The sequence below is a fragment of the Phyllostomus discolor genome, chromosome 4, assembly GCF_004126475.2.
Source record: "Phyllostomus discolor isolate MPI-MPIP mPhyDis1 chromosome 4, mPhyDis1.pri.v3, whole genome shotgun sequence".
Taxonomy (NCBI): domain Eukaryota; kingdom Metazoa; phylum Chordata; class Mammalia; order Chiroptera; family Phyllostomidae; genus Phyllostomus; species Phyllostomus discolor.
In genome coordinates, this window is record NC_040906.2 from 204,437,336 (window position 1) to 204,462,098 (window position 24,763).

Consider the following 24,763-nt stretch of genomic DNA (forward strand, 5'->3'; position numbering starts at 1 on the left):
TGATGAATTAAACTCGTTTATGTATTCTGTTCCCATGAACAAGAATCTGCTAGCTTTAAAAAACAAACCCAAGCTTCCTGGTGGGTAAATGAGACTGCTGCTTCTTGTCTGGATTTTGCTTTTCATAAATAGTTGATATATTTTCCCCAGGAATTTTTTTTAAAAATATTTTATTTATTTTTTAGAGAGAGGGGAAGGGAGGGAGAAAGAGAGGGAGAGAAACATCAATCGGTTGCCTCTCGCATGCCCCCGACTGGGAACTGAACCCACAACCCAGGCATGTGCCCTGACTGGGAATCAAACCAGTGACCTTGTGGTTTGTGGGATGATGTCCAGCCCACTGAACCACACTAGTCAGGATTTTTTAAAAAAACTATTCTTACCCTAGTGTCACACAAGGTCTGTTTAGCAGTGGCACACACTGTGCCACAGTCACTCACGGATGACTGAAACACTTAAGATGTGGCTGCGTGGACATCGCATGGTTAAGAGTATGGAGCAAGTGACCCCCACGGGACCTCATAGAACAATCAACTTATAGGATTAATACTGGAACCCACAGGACATATCAAGTCATAGGACCTCATGGGCACCCTCTGTTGAATCAATGCGGTGCCATCAGTGAGTCAGACTATTAGCACCGAACACTTCGGGACACTTGTTTTCTCTTGCACTATGTGACTTAGCATATCTGTCATTTCCATAATCACAGGGTGGTCCTCGATTTTTATAGAGGCCAGACCTTGACATCGAGAACTCACCTAGTAACCTGGAGCAAAACGGAGATCAGTTCAGGATGACCCCAATACACTCACAACCCCAGGCGCGAGGAGAAGTTGTGCGTAGTTAGTCCATTGGCTGCTCTATTGAAGTCCAGGCAAGAAACCTCACTGAGTACTGCCTTGCACGGGGGGAAGTACTTGCCGGACCACTGCACGGTCGTCTCTGGCAGCCTTGGGGAGAGGGCTGCCCGATAACGTGTTAGTAGCTGCGGTACGTGGGAAAATGGGCGTTCCTTTTGGTGAGGGTCAGCACTTGCACCAGGTACCTGGCTTTCAGAACAACCACCTCCCATGGCTATTTATTTATTTACTGCACCATTGAAATTCGTACTAGCTCATGACATTGGATTGTGTTTTTATGCCTTAGCCTAGCTGGGGATTTTTCGGTCTAACAAAATGGGTCAGCATCAGCCATGGGGTTAATGAGCAGAGCGGAGGAAGAATGCCAGAAAGTCGCTGGCTTATGGAACTAGAGACGCTCACTAGCCAATGGGGTCCCCAAATAACGGTGAGGATGTGCTCCCCTGTCAGAAATGGACGATGTAGTCGGCACAAGGTCTACTTGTCCCCCAACTGATCAGCCCTTCACGGATGTAAAAGCAAAATTTGAAACACTGAGTCCTGGCCTCCGGAAGGCCCTGCTTTGAGAAAGCTAACAATGAGAGCCTTTCTCGAGATTGATCTTCATAGCAACAGGGTTTCTCGAAACGGACTGATGTAGCCAGGAGGAAACACGAGTCAGGAGAGCAGCGACGGCGGGGCGGGGCCGGCGTCTTTCTGGAGGGGCAGACTCAGACGCGGCAGCCAGACTAAGAAGTCAGTGACTCCTTAGCCCCAGTCATTCCCCACGAAGGCCAGGAGAGCCCGTCTTTGCAGCTTTACCGTGAAAAATCAGCCCGGAGGGCAGTTACGAATAATAACACGTCACATGTGTCTGCTGTATTTTGACGCTGACCTTTAGCTCTCACCAGAGAATATATGGTTTTGGACTTAAGGGGACAGAAGGAAGTAGGTGACAACAAGCATTTGTAAAACACTCAAGATTTCTGGCTGGCCGTGTCACTCATGGTACGTGCTCATTGTAAGTCTTGAGACGTCTTGGTCTGAAACCACCCAGGAGGGACATGGGCACTGGGGTGACGTGCTTGGGGAGAGAATGTTCTCACTGGGATCAGTTACCAAAGTGGGTGTTTTGAGCCCAGCTGCGGCTCAGCCTTTGGGCAGAGACTTCCCGTACTCGCCGGCGGACTCCAAGGATGTCCTGTTTAACAGTTTCTGTGTCGTGTCCCCTTTAAGAAAAGGAAGTGCCAAACAAGCCCTTGCGTGTCCGAGTCCGACCCTCAGACGACCGGCTGTCCGTGGCCTGGAAGGCGCCACGCCTGTCTGGAGCCAAGAGTCCACGCAGATCACGGGGCTTTCTTCTGGGCTACGGGGAAAGTGGCCGGAAGATGAACTATGTCCCACTGACGCGAGACGAGCGCACGCACGAAATTAAAAAGCTGGGTGAGTCACGCTAACTGCCGTCCAGGATCTGCTGGCCCTCCCCGTCATGTCGGTACGTGGCGGCTCCTGCGTGTTTGGTCGCCACGTTGATTTTGCAGGTATTGTAATGATTCGGAATGGCGTTCTCTGTTCTGCCCTCCCTCTGTGCCTCCGTCCTTTGACCTTCCCGTAGCAGCAGGACCAAGCCGCCTCCCCTGCCCCAGTCAGCTGCTCCCTGGCCCGACAGCATGGGTCCTTTGAGTTGGGCCTTGTGTCTGGACAGGACAGGAGCTAATGCATTTTGCATTGTGGCTCTGCTGTCCCCGTTTTGTTCTCTAAGCTTTGTCTGGGATCCAAGGACCCCGGACCATGGGTCCCGGCCGAGGAAGCCTGCAGATCAGGCCCGCTGTCCGGAGGAAGAGGGAATGCCCCAGAAAGATGAGCTGGGAAGGAGGGCGTGGGAGGGGCCCCGGGACAGGGAGACGTGCTCTCTGGGAAGCTGCCGCAGAGCCTCACCACCTGCCCCTCGCTCCGCAGCCTCGGAGTCGGTGTACGTGGTCTCGCTGCAGTCCCTGAACTCCCGGGGGCGGAGCCAGCCGGTCTACAGGGCGGCGCTCACCAAGCGCAAGATTTCAGGTACGTGCCTGCGCGCGCATCAGGCAACCACGGGCCAGGGAGACCTCAGAGTTGCTTCCAAAGGATCTGGTGGGGTGACGAAGCCCGTGGGCTTTCTCCAGCGAAAAGGAAAGAGCCGGGTGGCCTTGGCCACCTTCTGGACACGAGCGTGTTTCTTTCATACTCCGAGGCTCGAGTGTGCTCGTGATGAAACACGCGTCTCTGTGTGGTTTGAATGTCTTCACGATGCCGTAGATGTGCCGTGGTAAGAGCAGCTGAACACTGATCCCGTTTAAGCGCACAGTGTGCTCCCCGCAGAAACTTCCGCCCGTGACAGGCCGAACAGAGTGAGAGAGGACGGCGTGGCCTGCAAGACCACAGTCAAACTTTGTTTCTGCTGCAACCGAGTAAAATGGCCCTGGGAAGAGTGAGAAAAGATGTAGCAGCAACTTGCTGGCAGCCTGATCACTGGTCACGTGCGTGCTAAGGGACACTTTTTCCACATCCACTCACAGACACTTTTTAAAGTACTCATGTGTCAACAAATTACATATACCCTTTCTGGATCATGTGCCTTGAAGAGGCAACCTCCAGCATAATTATTTTCATGAACTTACAACTTGCTTGTCAATTATAATTTTATATTACATATTGTTATAGTACTATATAACACATTATAATTATATATTTATGGTTATAATTTTTACATCGACAGGAGGCTTGCATACACGATGTTTCACTTTTATTCATTGTTCATTGCTGCTCTAGAAGAAGCTCCTATATCGCTTTTCTAACGGGCTAAGTATTTCCACCTCTCCCGTTTGTACTTGAAGCCACAAACACGGTCCTTGAAAGTTGAAAAGAAAACAAACAACCTGGCTGGCGTAGCTCAGTGGATTGAGCTCGGGCTGCAAACCAAAGTGTCGCAGGTTCGATTCCCAGTCAGGGCACATGCCTGGGTTGCAGGCCATGACCCCCAGCAACCGCACATTGATGTTTCTCTCTCTCTTTCTCCCTCCCTTCCCTCTCTAAAAATAAATAAATAAAATCTTACAAAAAAAAAGAAAACAAACAAAACAGACAGACAAAAAGGGCCAAGAGACTCAGAAGTGAAACTGAGGACATCTTGTAAGTTGATGATAGAGACTGAACAAAACACGCAAGCTTCGTGTGCGTGGTGTGCTCCGCTGAAAATCGGCAAATGGGATTCCCTTTCGTGCAGAAGATAACTGTTGCTTTGTCTGGGAATCCCCTGCTCTCCAGCGTGAGGATGTTGGGCCCGCCATGACTCGCGCTGTTTGCATTTTCATTTCATGTCATGATTGCCAAGGACCATCGTGGCTTAGGCTTCTCTTCCCCCAGAGTTTTGCTTCCTGCAAAAATAAATTGTTATTTCCCCAGAAACTTACAGCAAATATCGAGAAAGCACTGAGATACTCAGAGCAGCTCTGACCAAGGCAAAGCCTCCCTTTCAGACTGTGCTTTCTGACCGGGCTTGGTGAGGGCGCGAGTGGAGAGTTGGGTTTTTCTACGGACCAGTCAAACAATGGGCTTACCTTTCCCTTTATTTCATTTCATCTACATTGAGTGTGAGTAGTGTAAAGGTATCTGGGTGCCTAATAAACTGTGGGGGCCTGAGCAATTAGGCCAGAGCCTGTCCTTTGGGACAGCCCCTCCACACGCCCCCCTGTCATTGCAGAGGAGGATGAGCTGGACGTGCCGGAGGACATCACTGTCCGGGTTATGTCATCGCAGTCCGTGCTGGTAGCCTGGGTGGACCCTATGGTGGAAAAACAGAAGAAAGCTGTCGCCTCAAGGTACTTTTCTTACTTCTTCGCCTTCCTTTTACATATGAGAGGTGTGGTTTTTCTGGCTCCGAAGAGACCTGTATTTATTGGAATGATTTTAGTCTCTGACTTGTGTGAATGCTGGTCTCTTCGGTAGCTGAACGATAGACTATTGGCGGCAACCTAGCCACTCCCGAGCGCAGTCACACAAGCCAGATACTCCCAGGGCCTGGCTCGGGATGCCACGGCGGGACCTCGCACCTCACTTGCTCAGTCTTGCCTCCTGTCCTCGATCCCATTTCTTTTCTCACCCCTCCTTGCGATTGCTTGGCCTCACTAACACTCTATGTGCATGTGGAGGACAGTGGCCAGCTGAGAAGGGGCCTTATCTTGCCTTGTGTGGGCCCAGAAGCTGCCCGTGGGAAGGCCCTCGTGCAGAGTGGTGGCCTTCCTCTGATGCCTGGCACACAGTAGGTCCCCTCCAGACACTGCTCAGGCACCGGACTGCTTCCTGTATAGCTCTTCGTGCATGACAAATGAATCGTACTTTTTCTAAGGCCATGGCCTTGTGCTAGTCTGGTTTTTATATTAGTTTGCAATAGCAAGAGAAGAAAAAGACCAATCATAAAGTTAAAATAATTTTTGTGTTAAAAAGGCCACTGACGAACATCATTTTGACTGGCAGATTAGAAGAGTCATGAACATTTTGTGATAAGTGACTTAGTACTTTATATAGGCAAGAGACGGCCACAGATTTGGTGGCCTACTCATGACGTATTCATTTTCGAAACTATCTGCCACCAGGAAAAGTGAATGTGCTTTAGAAAATGAGTGAACTGCAGCACTGAGAAATATCTGTTATATATACACGTAGCATTGATCCTGTTATTTGACGTAGGCACAGTTTCTGCCACTGTCCGCCGGCACGGAAAGGCATCTGCCTCCTTTGCAAGGCCTCAGGAGGTTCACGGTGATTCCCTCCCCAGATGCCTCATTGTGAGCGCTCCTGATTGCCCGTGGACTTTGATTCCAGCATCTAAATGCAAACAAAGGCAGGCTTGAGTTTTCTCAGAGCGCTTGTAGTTGGTTGGTGTGCCGTGCCTGCAACTGAAGCCTTGTCCTGACTCAGTAAATGTCATCTCGCACAGCACGTTGTTAATGCATCAAATGCTCTCTCCTGCAAAGTGTCCATGGAGGCAATTACTTGGCAAAGGAACCCGGCAGATGCCATCCGCTGAGCTTGGGGTGTCGAGGCCGTCTTCCGCCCGGGACTGTGGAAGGCCGCCATGTTCGGTCCCGCTGTGTTTTCTCCTTGATACTCTCACACCCGGGTTCTTTTCATCAGCTCCCCTGTCCTGCCATTGGTTACACATTGTTGCTCCTTCTCACGGTAATAAGTCTACTCAAAGCCACGTGCTGCCTTCCCCTTGAGCCTCTAGGACACACGCCTGACCTGGCATCAAACGGGTCGTTTTGTCTTTTTTTTCAGGAAAGCCAAGGTACCTTGGGCCAGTTCTGACCCTTAACATGGTCCTTTCTACCCCCCACCCTCCACATACGCACAAACACACACATGCACGTACACACCCCTGCAAAGGCGCCTGCCTCATCAAAGAGCCCTCCTCGAGCCCCTCCTGAATCCCTGCTTGCATTCCCTCCTGAATCCAGCTTTGGACCAGTGAGACTTTCAGCCTTGGAAAGTCATCTTTCCTGGCCTCCCTCTGACACCTTTGCCTGTCACTTAAGTAGATTCTTTGAGCCAATAACATAGTCGAAAGTGTAGGTTTTTCTCCTCTCTGGTTCCCCGGTTTACCTCCCAAAGGCATCACTTCTGAGGAAGGAAGAATGTCAGTGATCAGCTGCAGCAAACTGGCACCCGGGTGCCTTGTCACCTTGTGTCCCCTTACAGACAGTACACCGTGCGCTACCGAGAGAAGGGGGAACTGGCACGGTGGGACTACAAGCAGGTGTCCAACAGGCGCGTGCTGGTCGAGAGCCTGATCCCAGACACCATGTACGAGTTCGCAGTCCGCATTTCCCAGGGGGACAGGGACGGCAAGTGGAGCACGTCCGTCTTCCAGAGAACCCCCGAGTCCGGTCTGTACTGCGAGCGGCCCTTGGCTGGTCGGTTTGGGGATACCCCCCAAATGAGGTGAAAAGTTTAAGAAGCCAGTCGTGATAAAGGCTTTTTTAAAGTAGCATTAACCCTAAGTCTTGGTGGTGTGTCTATGCACGAACACAACAAGTTAAGGAACTACTTCCTTCCATCTGTGTTACCTACCAACGGCCCATTCCTTTAGTGTGTTACGCTGACACGCGCAGCACATTAAATCCCGATGCGAGCATCCATGAATCATCGCCGTGTGCATGCGTGGGGCTGCCACAGCTCTGGGGGTTAGGGGAGACTTCTTTCCTTAGGCTGAGGTTGTATTTGATTCGGGGGGAGAATTCTGCTCTGTATCCAAAGTTAAAGTTGTTTTCTTTTGGACCATGTCTTTATTTTTAAAAGCCTGGATTTTAATCTTGTCTATTTCAATATTCAGCCGTGAGACAACTCCTGATTTCTCAAAGCATTTCTCGGGGTACATCCAAGCTCACTCTATGACTCGGTGGAACCAATAGAAATCATGTCACACGGGAGCGAATGTAGAATTTTTCCTCGTGACAATACACGTTAACCCAGTAACTCTCCCATAAAGCCATGCACATAGGACTGTCCATCGTTTACTTTTAGAGTGTGCCCAAGGGCATTTTTAAAGCTTGTACCTTGACCTTCCTTTTGTAGCTCCTACGACAGCTCCCGAGAACTTAAACGTCCAGCCAGTCAATGGCAAAACCACGGCTGTCACTGTAGCCTGGGACGCACTGCCGGAGACTGAGGGCAAAGTGAAAGGTAAGAAGCTCGTTACTTAAAGTATGAGGTGCACGTGGGAGCGAAACCCCCGGTGGGCCCGTGTGTCTGGACTCTGATTAACACAGGCTCCGATCCAGGCTCTGGTGGCGGCACAGGAAACAGGGAAGCAGCACACGGCTGTGAGGCGCTAGCCCAGCAGGCAAGGCGGTTGTGTGCAGGGTTGGTTTTTCCATGGTCGGTAACATCCAGGTAGTCACGGAGATGCCCTTGCCTTCCGTACATACGCAAGGATTTGGGCGCTGCCATCAGGAGGGGTGTTGTTTATTTTTAATTGTGCGGGTGCAATACCCTAACCCTTTACCTGTACATTCAAGACACCTTGTTTTTCATGGTGTGCGTCTTTTCATTGTGCCGGTAACGCCACAGCCTGTAGCAGTGAGTGGTACCCCACGGGAACATAAGCGTCTTGAATGGGACCAAAAACATTTTTAATGGGACTGCAAACTCAAGTGAGATAATCAAGTGGAAAATGGATTTTTTCCTACTTGTCAGCCTTTTTAGTTACTTTTGGGGAGTTGAGGGAAATTTGACCTTAAGATAACAATACTGTAGATTTAAAAATAGAATGAAGTAGTCACGAATAGTTACATTTTAAAAACTCTGTTGAGAATACTAAATAAAAGCACAACTCTTTTCTTTTGACTGTAAAAACTCTGAAGAGCTCTCAAGTCTGTTGGCGATACTTTAAAGGGGCATATGGAGTTGTGTTTTTTTGACATCACTTTGTACAAATGGACCCTAAGGGCACTTTTTATTTTTACAGAGTTTTGGAAGACAACTTTTGTCTTCAGAAACTATGAAACTTGGCCCCGGCTGGTGTGGCTCAGTGGATTGGGTGCTAGCCTGTGATCCAAAGGGTCACCAGATCAATTCCCAGTCAGGGCACATGCCTGGGTTGCGGGCCAGGTCCCCAGTGAGGGGTGTGTGAGAGGCAACCACACAGTGGTGTTTCTCTCCCTCTCTTTCTCCCTCCTTTTCTCTAAAAATAAATAAATCAAATCTTTAAAAAAAGAAATTATGAAACTTAGTGTCCAGAAGCCATGAAAAATTTCTGTAAGCTTGAAGACATCCAGAAAATTACCACTGATCTCTTCTGAGAATTTCTTAATAAAAAAAAAGGGTGTTGTCTTTTGTATTCAACTGTGAGTTATCTTTGTTGTTGGCCTGTAAGGGACAGTAGAAGGAAGGTAGGCACGAGATAGACTTTTCTAAACTTAACGCTTTCTCACTTCCCAGTTTTCTAAGAAGAATATATTGTGCTATTCTTGCTAATTTTCCCTCCAGTGGAATAAATTAGGAACAAATGAAGAGAAGAAACACTTAGCTGGGCCCTTTTAGTAACTCTTTTTATAAAAAGCTAAACATTGGCTCCTTCTGAAGTAAGTATTGTGGTGCTTCAAAGGCATCTGAAAAATGAATAAAGATAGCTTTTGGCCGGCTCCTCTTTTTAGTTAAAAAAATCAATTATTGCTCCTTTAGTGACATTATTACCACTTTACTTATTTTCTTTCCTTCTTCCACTTCTTAATTTGTATTTACCTCCCTTTGGTGAAAGAAGCTCCCTGGTAGTCAATTCAATAGTACCAGAAATAATAAGGGTTGCAAATGAAAACCATAATGAGATACCACTTCACACTGGTCAGAATGGCCATCATAAACATATCAACAAACAAGTGCTGGCGAGGTTGTGGAGAAAGGGGAACCCTAGTGCACTGTTGATGGGAAGGCAGACTGGTGCAGCCCCTGTGGAAAACAGTATGGAATTTCCTCAAAAAAATAAAATTGGAACTGCCTTTTGACTCAGCAATTCCACTGCTGGGATTATACCCCAAGAATCCTGAAACACCAATTCAAAAGAACCTATGCACCCCAATGTTCATAGCAGCACAATTTATAAAATAGCCAAGTGCTGGAAGCAACCTAGGTGCTCATCAGTAAATGGGTGGATAAAAAAATGATGGTACATTTACACATTGGAATTCTATGCAGCAGAAAGAAAGAAGGAGCTCCTACCCTTCGTGACAGCATGGATGGATCTGGAAAGCATTATGCTAAGTGAAATAAACCAGGGGGTGAAAGACAAATACCATATGATCTCACCTATAAGTGGAATCTAATCAACAAAACAAACAAGCAAGCAAAATAGAACCAGAGTCATTGAAATAAAGAACAAACTGACAGTAACCGGAGGGGAGAGGGGAAAGGAATAATGGGGAAAATAGGGGAAGGTCCACCAAGGAACATGTGTAAAGGACACACGGACAAAGCCAAAGGGGGTAGGCACGAGGGTGGGAGGCAGGGTTGGGGGGTGAGGGGGCATGGTCGGGGGAAAATGGAAACAACTGTACTTGAACAACAATAAAAATATAATAATAATACTATCAATATAACTACAATGAAGAAAAAAACCCAAACACAGTATAAATATCTTTGGTAAACTGCATGAAGACTGTCCTCTCAGGTTTCATATGTTAACTATGAAAAAATTACTTATTTATTAGAGAGAGAGAAAAACATCTATTTGTTTCTCTATCCATTTATGCCTTCAGTGGTTGATTCTTGTATGTGCCCTGACTGGGGACTGAACCCACAGCCCTGGCATACTGGGACAACACTAACAAGCTGAGCTGCTGAGCGAGGGCCCCATATGTTGAATTTTCTGAGAATAGACAATTGCTAGCTAATCAATTAGGTGGCTCTGTCCATAGCCCAGGTGCACGCGTGTGTGTAGGCTCCGGCCGCCGCCTCAGCGTGCATCGCTAGGCTGCGGAGCCTGGGAGCGCACGTTCTGACGGGTCCTGCTCACACAGTCTGTCTGCGGGGCACAGGACGGCTCTCAGTTCCCTCCTCCCGACCGTGCTGCCTGCCAAATCGTTTCAGAATACATTCTTTCATACGCCCCGGCTCTCAAACCATTTGGAGCAAAGTCCCTCACCTATCCTGGAGACACCACTTCTGCCCTGGTGGACGGTCTGCAGCCGGGGGAACGCTATCTTTTCAAAATCCGGGCGGCGAACAGGAGAGGAATGGGGCCTCACTCCAAAGCCTTCATTGTCGCTATGCCAACAAGTAAGCATTGTGTGTGTGTGTGTGTGTGTGTGTGTGTCTTCCTTCCCTCTCTTTGTGCTAATTGTGGTGTGTGCCCTTGAATCATGGTTCCTGGGCTTAGAATGGCTCCACTGGTGATTTTGGAGGCTAAGTTTGTACACTGATTTCTAAAATATTTTTATAGTCCCTTTAGAAGTTAGTCTCACCAAAGACTAAAATGTTACTGATGGCTAATAACATGAATTACTATTGTGTTATTACAAAAATACGACAAACACTGTCATTTGGGGTTTATGAGGACAGGGAGAGGACATTTTTCAAGTGCCATGTGACATTTCTAGTTGTTAGCTCTCTGTAGTTTCTGAATCGCGTGTGAAATGCTTAGTTTGTATCCCGTGGTGGCTGGAGTGCTGCGTTACTCAGAACAGCTTCCGTTGCCCTATTCGTCTGGTCAGTATCAGAACCAAGCAGGTCAATGAAATCCCAAAACGGAGAGATTCCCTCCCCGCGTCCCCACATTCCCAGCAGACACAGGTGGCGCTCTCCCTCGTCACACTGCCAGCATCCCCACGTGGCACCACACCGCCCAGCGCGGTCCCTGGAGGGAGACGAAGTTTGCTCCCTCTGGGTCCCCCTTTGCTACACAAATGCCCCTCCTCACAGCGCCCCTCTCCCCATTCAGTTGTGCTGTCACGAAAGGGTGCACTGTAGTGTGCGCTGGATGTTTTGCCTACCTCAAGAGTCTTTGTCCTTTTGGCCCTGTTTTGGGATTACACATGTATCCATGATTACCGAGATTTTCATGGAGAAGGAGAAAGCGAGTAAGGACATGTTAAGGGGAGTAGGGGACTCGTTGCCACGCTTCAAAAACGACGGGTTTGCCACCCACCCACGTCACTTGCCAGTCACACACAGCAAGCACATCCCCACATCATTGGAGTAGAGACCGTTCAACATTTTAAGTGATTGCTTGCCTACATTGTCAAGAGCGGCTAGGACACATCTGTACCTTATGAAAGTTAGTTTCATTAAAAAAATCCTAGGTAAGATCTTGCTTTTGCAAAATCAATGGATTACTTCAAAGCACTCCTTTGAGAATTCCTTCCAAAAATAAGCTGTAACATGACCTCATTCAATTTATAGAAATGCAGTTCACACGTATTTTCTCAAACTATGTCTATTACTTCAAGCAAAAGAAAACTCTAAAAGAGATCGCTATAATTGAGAAAACGTGTCCAATGTTCTACAGAGTGAGGAGTTGTCAGTAGAATGACCAATGTTGAGCACCTCCCCCACCGCCTTTTAGACTCACTTTTTGCCGCACAGATTTCGGGCTTCTTCTCTGATGGTGAATTCTTTAACGTCTCTTCCAGCCAGGACCGGCGAGTCTGAAGTTCAGCAGAAAACGGACGCTGAGGACGACTGGAAATCCGAACGCCCCAAGCCTTCCTCCTCTTCTCCCAAAGCCCCAGCTTCCTCCAAACACAGCCACCTGCCGGCCTCTCCCCAAGGGAGAAATGTCAAGAACCCCATTCCCGACTTGAAGAACAAGATACTGGCCAACGGTGGGGTGCCCAGGAAACCTCAGTCGACAGAACTCACAGAGGAGGAGGAGCTGGATGCCCCAGGGGACCTGCCAACATTGCCCGCGGAGACCCGGGACCAGACTCGGCAGCAGCGGCCACCAAGCCGACCTGTCCACCCGGCCCTTGCTTCTGGAAGGACTCCAGGGAGAGTTCGGGGACCGGTGCTGCCCCGAAAGGAAGGTGTGGATAAGGCTGGCTCCTCGCCGCCCTCCCACCCTCGTTTGGGGGCCTCTTCTGCGGCCCACACATCCGCTGAGGGCAGCCCCGGCCGCCCTGCCCACCGGCCTTCCAGCTCTGCAGACAACGACTCCCTGGACGGAGAGGAGGAAGGCCCGGCCGCAGGCTCCCCCCACTTCAAAGACGCCTCCTCGGAGCCTCTGCAGCCCAAGAGTGCGGCCCCCGCACGGCCGGCCCTGTGGCCCAGCCGCCAGGCGGCCTCCGGCGGCGCCCTGCGCGACAGAGGCCCCACACACCACGGTGCCAGGCCGGCCTTGCCAGCGCGGAGAGCCCCCCATTCTGAGGCTGGGGAGGAAAATTCCAGGGCTTCGGCGCCCCCCTCCAGACTTTCTCCACCCCTCGGAGGATCGTCTCGGCTACTGCCCACCAACACACACGGGAAGGACGGACACAATGTCCCACCTGCAAAGTCCGACAATGCACCCGCACACCCTACCAAGTCTTCCCCGGCTTCTTCACGCCTCAGCTCACGGACACAGGTCCCTGAGAGGGTGGATGCCTCTGACGGCGACGGTGACAATGACGCAGAGGAAGAGGGGAGGCGGGCTGAGGTTACCACCCAGACGGTCCGGGCCCGGCCACCCGCAGGCGCCCCTGTCTCTGGTCATTCCGGCTTGCACAGGAACAAGCCCTTTGCCGTCCACAGCAGATACCCAAACAGGTTTGGCTACGGCCGAGGACCCCGACTACAGCCCTCCAGCTCCCCACCGTCCACCGTGTCCCCCCGAGTTCACACGAGGGGGAATTCTCACCCAGCTTCCAACGTTAGGCACGGCTCGGGTATCCATGATGAGGAGAGCGAAACAGAAGAGGAAAAGCCACTTCCTGCCACGGTGGTGAATGACCACCTGCCTTCTTCCTCCCAGCGGCCTACCTCCCAGGGCAGGGACCACCCAAGCAGAGGTCCCCAGAGAGGGCTGAGCCTTCAGCGGAAGGGAGCCCTGGCAGAGAACCCCAAATCCGCTGGGAGCTGGGACAAATCTCAGCCTTCTAAGGCTCAGGATGTGGGACAGAGCACAGATTCGAGTGAGGAGAGGGAGGCTCCCAGAACACAGCCGTCCCCTGCTCGGCCGCCCTCGGCGCGGCCACAGCACCGCCCGGGCTCTAGCGCGCCCCGAAGGAAGCACACGTTCCCCCAGGCTGGGCGTCCCCACCCTGTGTCCCAGGAAAGCACTTCCTCAGACCCTTATGCGTACCCGTCCAGAAGCAGTCAGCCGTCCCTCCCGGCGAGCCCCCAGGGGGTGCCTCCTTCATCCCCCCTGAATCAGAACGAGGATTCCGAGAGCAGATACGGTGGGAACCATGAGGACAGCACAGAAGCAGAGACCCCAGGAGTGCGGGCGGCCGCCCATTCGGCCGGGGCCAAGGACGCCACCCCCACCATTCCCAAGCACCGCCAGGTGGAGGCTCCGGCGGGAAGCACGAGGGACAGCCACCTCCGCAGACCCCCAGGCTCCTTCCTGAGGCTCGGAAGGCCCTATGCCAACGCCCGCCCCCGGGCCCCTGGCCGGGCAGGGCCCCAGGCGGTGGGCAAGAAGGATGGGGTGGCCCAGGCCACGCCATCCAAGAAGGAGCCCCTGATGGCTAAGTCTCCGCAGTCTGTCTCGGCCGAGGACGAGGAGGATGAGGACATGGGGTTTTTCAATGGAGGAAAGGATGAGGACCCGCTGCTTTCCTCTGTCTCAAAGTGGCCCTCCTCCTCGGGCCCTGGGGACAGCAAATATGCAGATGGGAACAGCGCTGAGACAGAGTCTGCCCTTGTGCCCACGTCCCCCAGGGGGAGCTCCCCCGAGGATGAGAACCCCACTCTGGTGCAGCACCCCCCTCCTCCAGGCAGCTCCCCAAGAGCCTCGCACCTCCCCCCCAGACTCCCTGCCCGCAGCTCCGGCATCCCCAGAGCCCCCACAGGCACCCCTGCCAGGCCGAGGTACACCACCCGCGCCCCTCCGGCCTACACCTCCACCACCCCCATGCTGTCCCTGCGACAACGCATGATGAACTCCAGGTTCCGGAACCCCTTCTCGCGCCAGCCCGGGAGGCCCACTTTCAGACAAGGTACTTGACTTTTTCTCGCATTGTCCTTACTGTTTTCAGCGGTGCTCACAGCAACTCCTGAGACGCTCCTATTTTACCAAGCCTCTGCTATGCCCACGGACAGCATTAGCGGCCTTGCAGGTGGGACGTGATGGCACCCTCTTAGCTCTCTGGTAGGGTGTGCAGGGCGTCTCCCGGTTTTCCGACGGGGAAGCTGGGGCTGGGGGCTCTGAGCGGCTCGCCCCGGGTGGGACAGCTAGGCAGTCCCGGCTGAGCTGCAACCCTGGTTCGGAAACCGAGTTCCGCAGCCGGGGTCACCCCACTATCCTGCAGAGCCCCTCATGTTCCTTGGCATATGCCCTTTGCCTGTGAAAATGGGTCACAGCCACGATGCCAAACTCAGTCTCCCGTATTTGGGTCCTTTTCGGTTGTTCCCGTGACAGGTACGTCTCAGGGATTGAAATAGGAGGTTGGGTACTTCCTGTGTGCCTGGACCATGTTCTTGCCGACTCTGCACACGCATCTCTCCACGGACCGCCCCACAGAGCACACTCCGGTGTCTCGGGGGTGCGTGGCTGAGACGCCGCACTCGGTGGATGCTGTTCAACACCTGCAGAAAACACACGTTACAGATGAGTGCCACACAGAGCTGTAACGGGCAGGCGTGTGACTTACACTGAGGACGGAAGGAAGTAGACAGCTCTGAGCTGTGACCCAGGGTTCACAGGGACCTCAGAGCAGGACCCGAGGTCTTTCCCCTAAGTCTGCATTCCTTGTACTCTCCTCGCAGGGAATCAGGGCTTACTGGAACATTTCTGAACGAACGTATTGGTATTTGTTCATCTGTGCAACGTCTTGTTAGTTTAGTCCAATGTGCACAGAACACAGGCCTCACGTGGGGGTCCGTGTTCCTTTAACAGCGACAATTTTAAGCAAGCCCAAGGCCCTAACAATAAGGGTAAACCTCACATGCCCTTGTACAGAGCACCCAGTAAATGTTTAATTCTCTTTAACTACTTGAGCAAGAGAAATAAGTCTCTGCCCTCACATCATTGTCACAAAGCCCAAGCACTTTATCCCAAGGAGGGGCTGGGCCACAGACTCCTCCCAGCAGAGCCTGCCACAGACAGCTGCTGAGAGACCGTAGGAGAGGAAGGGCAGGAGGTAGGAACGGGCAGAAACAGCAACCGAAAGGGCCGCCAACTGGGCCTCGAACTCCCTCTCTGAGCGCAGCTTCCCGAGCAGTGCCACAGGGCACGGCGAGCTCTGAGTCAGCACGGTGCATCTGCACTTGGCAGTGAGGGTGGTGGCCTGAGTCTGTGGGAAATGGTCATCACGTTTAGTGAGTCTGCCAAGAGGACCGGGACAGCAGCTAGAACGTCGTGGAGACAGGTTTCCCCACCCTTCCAGCCCCCTCTCCCCACACCTTGCAGCTGGTTAAAATAACGCCACAGCTACCAAGGCCTCCCCTCTTCACCCAGATAACGGATTCATGCTGAACACTCCCATTCCTCCGATACGGCCAGAAAACGGTGACCTGACTCTCGACTGACATTCATAGTTGTCACATGGACGTCACAGTGTCATTGTGTCATATAGATGAGCTATTGCTCTAAAATTCTGTTCGGTGTTCCTGTTGGAAACGACGGGCACCTGCTCATCGGTGGGTGTGAAGCCGGCTCCCCAGGAGCGTTGAGTTGACCGGGTTCTCCCTCTCTTTCGCACCGTGCAGGTTCTAACGGCAGGCCGAGCGTGGAAGGGCAGGTGCTGCCTGACGGTCACGGGAAGCCGAGCGGGCAAAGAGTGATCAATGGCCCTCAAGGAACCAAGTGGGTAGGGTGAACTTCTTTACGCCTCTCGGTCGTCCTCGCGCCGCGGGGAGGAGGAAAGGGCTGGGCGCTGTGTAGCAATAATGAAGCGGTCTTTTCCCCCTTTTCTCCAGTTTTAACCCCTCATCTGTTCAATGTGCTATACTCTGTACATTTCTTCCGGCGATCAGAAAAATCTTCGATGCTCCTAGGTAGCTAGTTTTTCTTCTCACAGCTGATGAGGCACAGGCCATTGTCTCTCCTTCGCTTTGCCCGGCTGGGGAGCTCAGACAAGGGTGTGGCCTAACCACAGCAGGGGCCTGAAACTTGGTACAGGGCCTCACCAATGAACTTCTGTGGTTCCAGTTTACTTCTTGGTTATCGTTTGATTAACTGGTACACAAACTTTCTGTAAATTGTCTCAAACCCTGTGTAAAAGGAAGCAGGGTAGAAATAAATGCACAAACAAGAAAACCCTGGATCCAGTAGGCAGTTTTTATCAGATCACCTTTGGAATCTTCCCGTAATGGTTGTTTGTCCAAAATAAAAAATGAGTATTAGTATTGTAAGCACATTTAAGCTAAAAAACCAGCTTCTTGGATTTAAGATAAATGGTTAGGGATTTTTGATGGGTTGAGGGTAAAAGTATTGTTTTCAAAGAATTGAAAAAGTATTCATGGTGGCATTAATTCCCAGTCAACACTTCCCATACGATTTCAGAAAACGTCTTGAGGGATTTCATGAGATGTTCAGTCACAGGTTAGCTAAAGATGCCTCTTATCATTTCTTAAAGGAACAGAAATTTATTATACGAAGAATATATATTAAAGCGAAAGTCAGGCGAACAATTTTGAACTGAACCATATGGGCAGATTTCAAAAGTAGGGTTTATATCAATGAGTCTTATTTAAATTCTGGGACAGGACCCAACCCAGCGGCCTGCTGCAGGGCTCCTTCCCGGGCCTGGGCCCACAGAGCCGTGGCTCTCAAGTTCATTGTGGGCTTCCGAATCACCTGGCGAAGGGCCAGGTAATTTGCATAATTCCCAGGTGACTCTGGGCCTGCAGGGCTGGGACCGTACTTTGAGAGCCGCCAGTGCGGACCATGAGTTTGTTCTTGAACAGAGATAACAATGCCTTATTATTTCAAGTTTTGTGATTCCTTTGAACATAAACTTTTTGAATACATACTATACTGGGCAATGTGATTACAAATCAAGTTGTTTTTGTTATTGCAACTTTGATTTTGAACATTAACAGTCAAATGGCAACATTGCATGTTTTTAATACACGAACAATACATGTTCATCGCAAGAGGTGAAAACAATTCAGAAATACGTGAAAAAGATACTAAGCATTCCAAGCCGCTTTTCAAAGATAACCCCTGTTAACACTTTGGGATATAACTTTCTAGATTTTTTTTTCTCTGCAGTTTTAAGCTTATAGACAAAAAAGAATATATTTTTATTTTGGAAAAGTAATCAGCCCTTTGATCTGAGTTCACATCTGTATGTGCCAAATACACGTAGAATTTCTAAATCCTCTTCATGGGCTGCATAGTATTCCACCACGTGGACGCGCCAAGTGTATTTAACCTCTGCCCTCCGCCAAGGGGCACTTAGGTTCTTCCTGCTTTCGAGCATCACACACAACGCACTAAATGGCAAAATCATTTTGGACATCTTTTGTATATTTGAGAGACTTGCAACCATTCACATCCTGCGTGGGTAAGAAACTGTAATGTGAACTACAACTGTTGTGCACCTTTTTCTTTTTACACTTTATGAAGGAGGCCAACGAAAACGGTATCTTCTACTGCTCACTGTAGGGTTTCCTTCGGTGCAAGTCTCATGCATGTATCCGTGGCGTGAGGTTAGTGCGAACGTCTTGAAATGTCCGATAAAGCCTTTAACCTGTGTTGTGGGTGTAGGTCGTGGATCTGGACCGTGGGTTAGTGCTGAATGCGGAAGGGAGGCACCTGCAGGACTCTCACGGCAACCCTCTGCGGGTTAAACTGGGAGGGGACGGCCGGACCATCGTGGGTAAGTGAGACCGGCGTGGAAGGGACGGAAGTGCCCGGCCTAGCTGTAGCAGCTTCCTCCCCTCCCCCCCCATGTTGAACGGGTTCCCCTGGACTGGTGACTTTGGCCACGTGCTTTCCCCTGACACAGACATGAGTTATTCTCCCAGCAGACTCTGCCCTCCTAGAACAGGTGGCCCTCACCCCTGTCCTGGAAGTGGGCAGCCTCGTGAGGGGGTCAGCACGCTTCCACCCGCAGGCCGGACCCTGGCTGCTGCCTGCTTTCTATGACCTGTGGGCTCAAAAGCCTTTTCTCATTTTTAAGTGATTGCCAAAAAAAAAAATCAAAGAATAATAATACAGTCGTACCTCGGTACTCATCGTCTTCAGAAGGTCTCAAACCCTGTCCTTGCCGAATTTTGATGAGAAAAAAAAAATGCGTCAGCACTCGGTGCTCGCTCGGTGCTCGCATGAGTCATGCCATTGCCCCACAAGAGGAAATGGTTCATCGGCCATGGCATGCTCAGGGCTCGTCGGTCCCAGCACTGGCTGTGAGTTCCGGAATGAAGTAATGATGAATACCGAGGTGCCACTGCGGTTGTGACATGTGAACATTATATGGAATCCACACTTCAGTGTTCACGCACAAATACGTGTTGGAACATAGAAACACCCGCTTGTTCGTGTGCTGTTTGCGGCTTCGTGCCCCACAGTGGCAGAAGGCGGGGCAGTTATAACCGACACTGGCCCATAAGAATGAACAATGTTTAGCCTCTGGCTTTTTACAGAAAACATTTGCCACCCCTGGTCCAAAGTAACACTTTTCCCCCTTAGATGTAGCAATGAGAAAGAGGAAAGGATTACAGGGTATGCTGATGACATGTTCATTAATTTACGTAAGAGAGTACAGAGTGATGGGCAATAGAGTCAGTCTAACACTTTCCGTGTCAACAGCAGATACCGCTGCCTCGGCTGATATCCTTTTAATTATTCCCTTGCCTTTTTACTCCTTAAAAGATAAGAGCATGTGAGCTTGGAGAAGACACTTTCCTCTTGCTTGTTGCTCCCCTGATTGTGTCCCCTCGCTGCACAGACTGTGTTTGGTCTTGTTTCAGATCTGGGAGGGACCCCCGTGGTGAGCCCCGACGGGCTCCCCCTCTTTGGGCAGGGGCGCTACGGCAAACCCCTGGCCAGTGCCCAGGACAAGCCCATTTTGAGTCTTGGAGGGAAGCCCCTGGTGGGCTTGGAGGTCATCAAAACAACCACTCGTGCCCCCACCACCACCGTGAGACCCACCACCACCCCTCGGCCCACCACGACAACCCCGAGGCCCAGAACCACCACCCGCCAGACCACCACCACCATGCGCCCGGTAACTACCGTCCGAACCACTACGCAGACCACCACCACCGCCACCACCACTACCCTCGAGCCCACCACCCCCACCCCCACCTGTCCCCCGGGGACCGTGGAGCGGCATGATGAAGATGGCAACCTGCTAATGGGCTCCAGGGGGGCCCCGGCATGCTACCCTGAAGAAGGTAACGTCTTCATTCTCATGGCAGCCCGCATAACGGGTGCGCTGCCTGTCAGGGGAGGGTCCCAGAGGCTGCCGGGAAGTAGGGTGCGTGACGGAACGGAAACCTGGGGCATGTCTAGTCCCAGCAGGTGTGCTCGACAGGACCGTGTCGCAGCCAGCGTTGTCAGATTTAGCAAATCGGAATAATGCGCAGGACACGCTTACACGATAAAGCATTGGCTCCTTACTTAAAATTCTGGGCATCCTATGTTCTAGCTGGCAACCCTTTCCGCAATGCAGGTAAAAAAATTAGCTAAAACATGGGACATTATTAGTTTGGACTAGCATTTCCCAAGTGTGTCCCACTGGGTCTTAGTAGGTTAGTACTTACTAGACAGACAGACAGACAGACGGACAGAGGTAGAGATGTATACTGCATACAGAAACGGTTCTGTGATTGGCTGTGTGCTTTAAACAAAGTTAAGTGGACTTCTGACTGTTGGATCACTCGGACCATGGAATAACCCTGTTGTGCATTTCCAAGAGCAGCTGTGTTTCTACAGCACATTTGGCAGCGGAACACTTTTTGGATCAGCAGCAGGGGCTTTCCGTGGGGCAGTGGACACTGCACCATTTCCCTGCTTTGGGGCACCCAGGCTGCCCCCTGCCCCTCCTGAGAACAGCCAGCTTCCCCTAAAGAGCAGAACTGGGACACTTTCGGTCTGGTCCTGGTGCAGCTGGAATGGCACCATCTTTGCTGCTGAGTCCCTGTTCACGCAACTTTGGAAGAGGTTGCCCTGCACTTGCCTCGGGCTTGGCGGAGGCAAATTCACCTTCTTCCCCTCGGGGTGAAGTGAGTTGGCGTCGGCGGTAAGGCTTGTGTGTTTTAGGCTAATGAGGAGTGAGGACCCTTCATTTCAGCAACCGCTCACACGCCCAGAATCCTTACCCAGCGTCGCTGACCGTCATCAGCCCAATCGATGTGAACTTGAATGCACATCCGAGACGGGAACGCTGTTGGAAGTCAGTCGTTGCACGAGAAAGTTCCAAGCAAAGAGGAATGTTTGACACATCTGAAAAACGAACACCAGAGAACAGGAAGCATACTGAGGAAGAGAGGCATGGGAAGAATTCTCCCACTGGGCAGGAATTACATTTCACCTTTGGATTTCTGGTAGGACATATTATGTACTTTGCTTGACCTCTTCTGCACACGTAAACCTGTTTATCTTTAAAAATGGAACTGGGATTAGAATAGCCATGTTCTTAACAATTGTCTGTAAACAGAAGAGTGACTATTTTGGATTTCACTTTAATTGCTCTTATTACGAACATTTTGCATTTTCTTTTGTCTGCGTTTATATAGGCTTTGTAGGTGTTCTTTCATGTACTTTGTATTTTTGGCCTTTTGTTTGGCACAAAAGTGAATATTTTTCTTGGCATTTTGTTTCTTCTTCTCCTTGCAAATCACGACATGTATACAAGGTGGGCAAAAGTAGGTTTACAGTTGTGAGTTCACGAAACAGAGTTTATTCCTGTGTCATTATTGATTCCTGTCTTATTTACTTGCACTACAGCTGCAGACCCACTGTTACCCTCCTGTGTGTATATTTTTTTCTTCACCCACCTCCCACCTTCTGATTCCCTAACGTCCAAGTATTAATAATAACTTGCCTCTAGGCCGCATTTTCAAAATAAGTACAAATCAGCACAAGGTCCTGGGAAGAAATTAAATTTAAAGGAAAAAGTGTGTCCTTTTAAACAATTTTATAATGTACTATGATTCATTATTTTTAAAATACAGTCGGCCCTTGAATAACAAGGGTTTGAACACACAGGTCCACTTACACGCAGATTTTTTTTTCAATAAAAATTGTAAATGTATTTTTCTTATGGTTTTCTTAATAACATCTTTCCTGCAGCTTACTTTACCATAAGAATCAGTATATAACATACATAACATACAAAATATGTGTTAATTGACTATTTATGTTATCAATGGTTTCTGGTCAACAGTAGGCTATTAGTAGTTAAGTTCTGGGGAGTCAAAAGTTATACTCAGATTTTTGGCTGCATGGGCGGTTGATGACCCTAACCCCTGCATTGTTCAAAGTCAACTGCAATGTGAAAATCTGAGTCAAATTTACTCCCGAAAACCCTGTGCATCGTCTGTAAAATACAATACCTTGCCATTTCCTGGTTGAACACCCTGTGGTGGCCTTGATGTGCTAACATGTTCTGTAAACGCCATAGTGACACTCAGGCAGGGAGAGGCGACCAGGAGGAGGCTCTGATGGCAGTAGAGGACAGTCCTAGGTCTCCCCCAACCATAGTCTACAGAGCCACCTGCACCATAGCTCCCGGCCTCTCCCTATACTCGCCAGCCTGTTTTCTCTCCGCCCCTCCCTTCTGGTGCATGAAGCATAGTCCACGGTGCACACTCCCAAGGTCTGGGGTCCACGTGTGCACTGCCAGTGTTTAGCAAGTGACACTGGCCATGGCACTTTGCAGCCTGGTAGCCTGAAATGGTTATTGTTGTAGTTATCCTGATTTAGAACCAGCCTTAGTGATCCGTGACTGAATGTCTGTTCTTCTAAGCCCCTCCCCTCCCCCAAACCCTCATCCTGTGGACATTTGTCATTAGATGCCATTGGCAAAGTCCTAAAATTTTGTTTCCAGCCCCCCAGTGTTAAAATCATCTTTTTGGATCTCACAGTCTAGGCTCCCCTGTATAAAGCATGAACCCCTTTTCCTGGAAAATGCTGCTTTAGAATAACGTTCCAGGAATAAGCTTGACTTCTTCAGTCATTCCAGTAATTCAAGTGCGTTCACGTCCTTCTGCGTTAGTTACGGATGCCATGCTGTGTGCCTCTTCCTGGGGCCTAGATGCATGTGACGTGCTTGTTCCCAGTGCGTCCTTGCTTCCACTCCTCCCCCTCCTCCCTCTCGCTGCACACATGTGCGTTCATGCGCCCCTGGACACGCTCTGCTGGCTCTGACATCCCGTTAGACGGTGAAGTCCTTGCAGGAGACAGAGTGTCTCCTTCTTCACGGCACCTAATCCTCCGTCTTCAGGTTTCCTAGAGAATACTTTCAGCTCTGGGCGTGCTCCGTTTTCTCACCGAGAGGTAAAAGCCAGTGGTCCTTGCCTTTCAGGTTCCATTTCTGCCTCGGGTCTGAGGAGATCGTGCGTGTTTGGAAACGTGATGCACCAGCGGACCATCTTCAGCAGTCTGGGACGTGATGGGGCCTGCGTTGGGAACTCAGCAGTCACTATGGAACGGCCCCTCCCACCGAGGCTCGCTCTCACGACGGAAAATGCGAAGGGAATGATTAAAAGTTCACCCGGCCTGCACCAGCCGTACATGTTGCAGATATCCTCAGGTTTCAGATGGCTGTCTCTCACCTCCTCTCTAAACTTCTGAGAATATTTCATATAGTTTTAAAAAATATGTCTGGACCTAAGGCCCTAATATTTGGGGGGGCTGATATTTTGCACCTAAGAGAATAAACCATACCACCGTGGTCGGTGGCTGGCAGTTACTTTTGTATGAAGGAGTGGAAACTTTGACATTGATGTGCGGTTGACTTCTAAAACAGCCAGTGTTACGTAGTTCCACGTGGTGTAAAAGGCACTCGGGTGGGGCAAATTCTGATGGTCAGCTTTTTAAAAAAACGAATGTAAGGATGCATCATTACATCTTGGAAGTGACTTCTACTTGGAATCCAGGTGGTGCTATCATAGAAGAATATGCCTGGTTTTATTTGGTCTTTGAAAGAAGAAGGAGCGCTGGATGACTCAGGGCGATGTTTGCTTATGCCAGAAGGCTTCACTGCCTCTCACCTCAAGAAGCGATCCCCGTCTGCAGGTAAAAGGTGTCGTTTCTGTGACCTGCTGCCGCCCGGGAGTATTTCAGCACTTCCAGGAATTACACTTGGCCCCAGAGCCCACGAAGGAAACCCGGACTTTTCCCCTTTCTTGTTCACTCTGAGATGCAAAAAATTGTACAATGTATTCATTTTTGACCTGGCCAAAAACAACAGTGAAAAGAAATGGATCTGAACAGATAATGAGGCAAAACAAGGCTGTGTCCTTAAGAGTTAAGCTGACGAGGGAACGAAAATGGTGTTCCAGGGAACAATGGCAGGATGACCCCAAACGTCAGGGGCGGTGAACTTGACACTGCCTGATCTGAACCAGCCCAGCAGCGATTCTTCTTGGATCCAGGCGTGTTGACATTGGAATGACAGCAGGAAAAACGGTGTTTCATAGTTTTTCATGAAATGACTGTTGTGACCCTAGAGGGTGGATCATTGACCGGCTCTCTCTTGTGGCCATTCACTGACCCCCCTGGGATCTCGTCCAGTGTTGCCATCACGATGGTGACGTGGGTGCTGGGCACCTCCCAGGCCTCCCGTGGCTTCGGGCTCCGCACTCTGTTCCTCGGCAGGGCTGGGTGGCAGTGTGAGGTCGCCAACGTCCCCCACTGGTGGGGTTGGCTTTGGCGCCATTACATTCGTGATGTCACCCAACCCGGGCTCCAAACAGGCCAGTGGAATGCTTCGACTGGAATATTTCTGGGGAGTGATCAATGATTTTCTAACAATAAAAAATTCCAATTGGTACCTATAATTTTTTAGCAAAGGGGACTTATACACTTTCTACTTCAATTTCCCCTTTATTATGCTGTGGAATGAGGATTCTAATAGAGCACCTTAAGGTTTACAAGCAGTTTCATTGTTTAGTTTAGCTTTTTAAGAAGTGGAGGCAGTTTTATGAAGGGTAAAGTACACAGTCTATGGAGCCAGAGGGCTTGAAGTCCAAGTTCAGTTTTAGCTCTGTCCTTCACCAGCTGTGACTCCGGGCATGTCGTAAATCCTTGATGTCCGTGGCTGCAAAGTGGGTAGAAGTCCAGGCCTGGACCTTAAGAG

At 50.3% G+C, this 24,763-nt stretch overlaps 1 protein-coding gene across 2 annotated transcripts in view; it reads left to right on the forward strand.

The window, feature by feature from the left end:
* The window catches only part of FNDC1 (fibronectin type III domain containing 1), a 75,766-nt gene that overhangs the window by 32,325 nt on the left and 18,678 nt on the right, over window positions 1–24,763 (forward strand). For both annotated transcript variants that reach the window (XM_028510260.2, XM_036024950.1), the window contains 10 exons: window positions 2,079–2,285; window positions 2,802–2,900; window positions 4,579–4,696; window positions 6,576–6,763; window positions 7,452–7,559; window positions 10,461–10,649; window positions 12,002–14,506; window positions 16,218–16,318; window positions 18,223–18,334; window positions 19,428–19,853. In XM_028510260.2, the coding sequence (XP_028366061.1) occupies window positions 2,079–2,285; window positions 2,802–2,900; window positions 4,579–4,696; window positions 6,576–6,763; window positions 7,452–7,559; window positions 10,461–10,649; window positions 12,002–14,506; window positions 16,218–16,318; window positions 18,223–18,334; window positions 19,428–19,853 (4,053 nt within the window). The remainder of the gene's footprint in view (window positions 1–2,078; window positions 2,286–2,801; window positions 2,901–4,578; window positions 4,697–6,575; window positions 6,764–7,451; window positions 7,560–10,460; window positions 10,650–12,001; window positions 14,507–16,217; window positions 16,319–18,222; window positions 18,335–19,427; window positions 19,854–24,763) is intronic.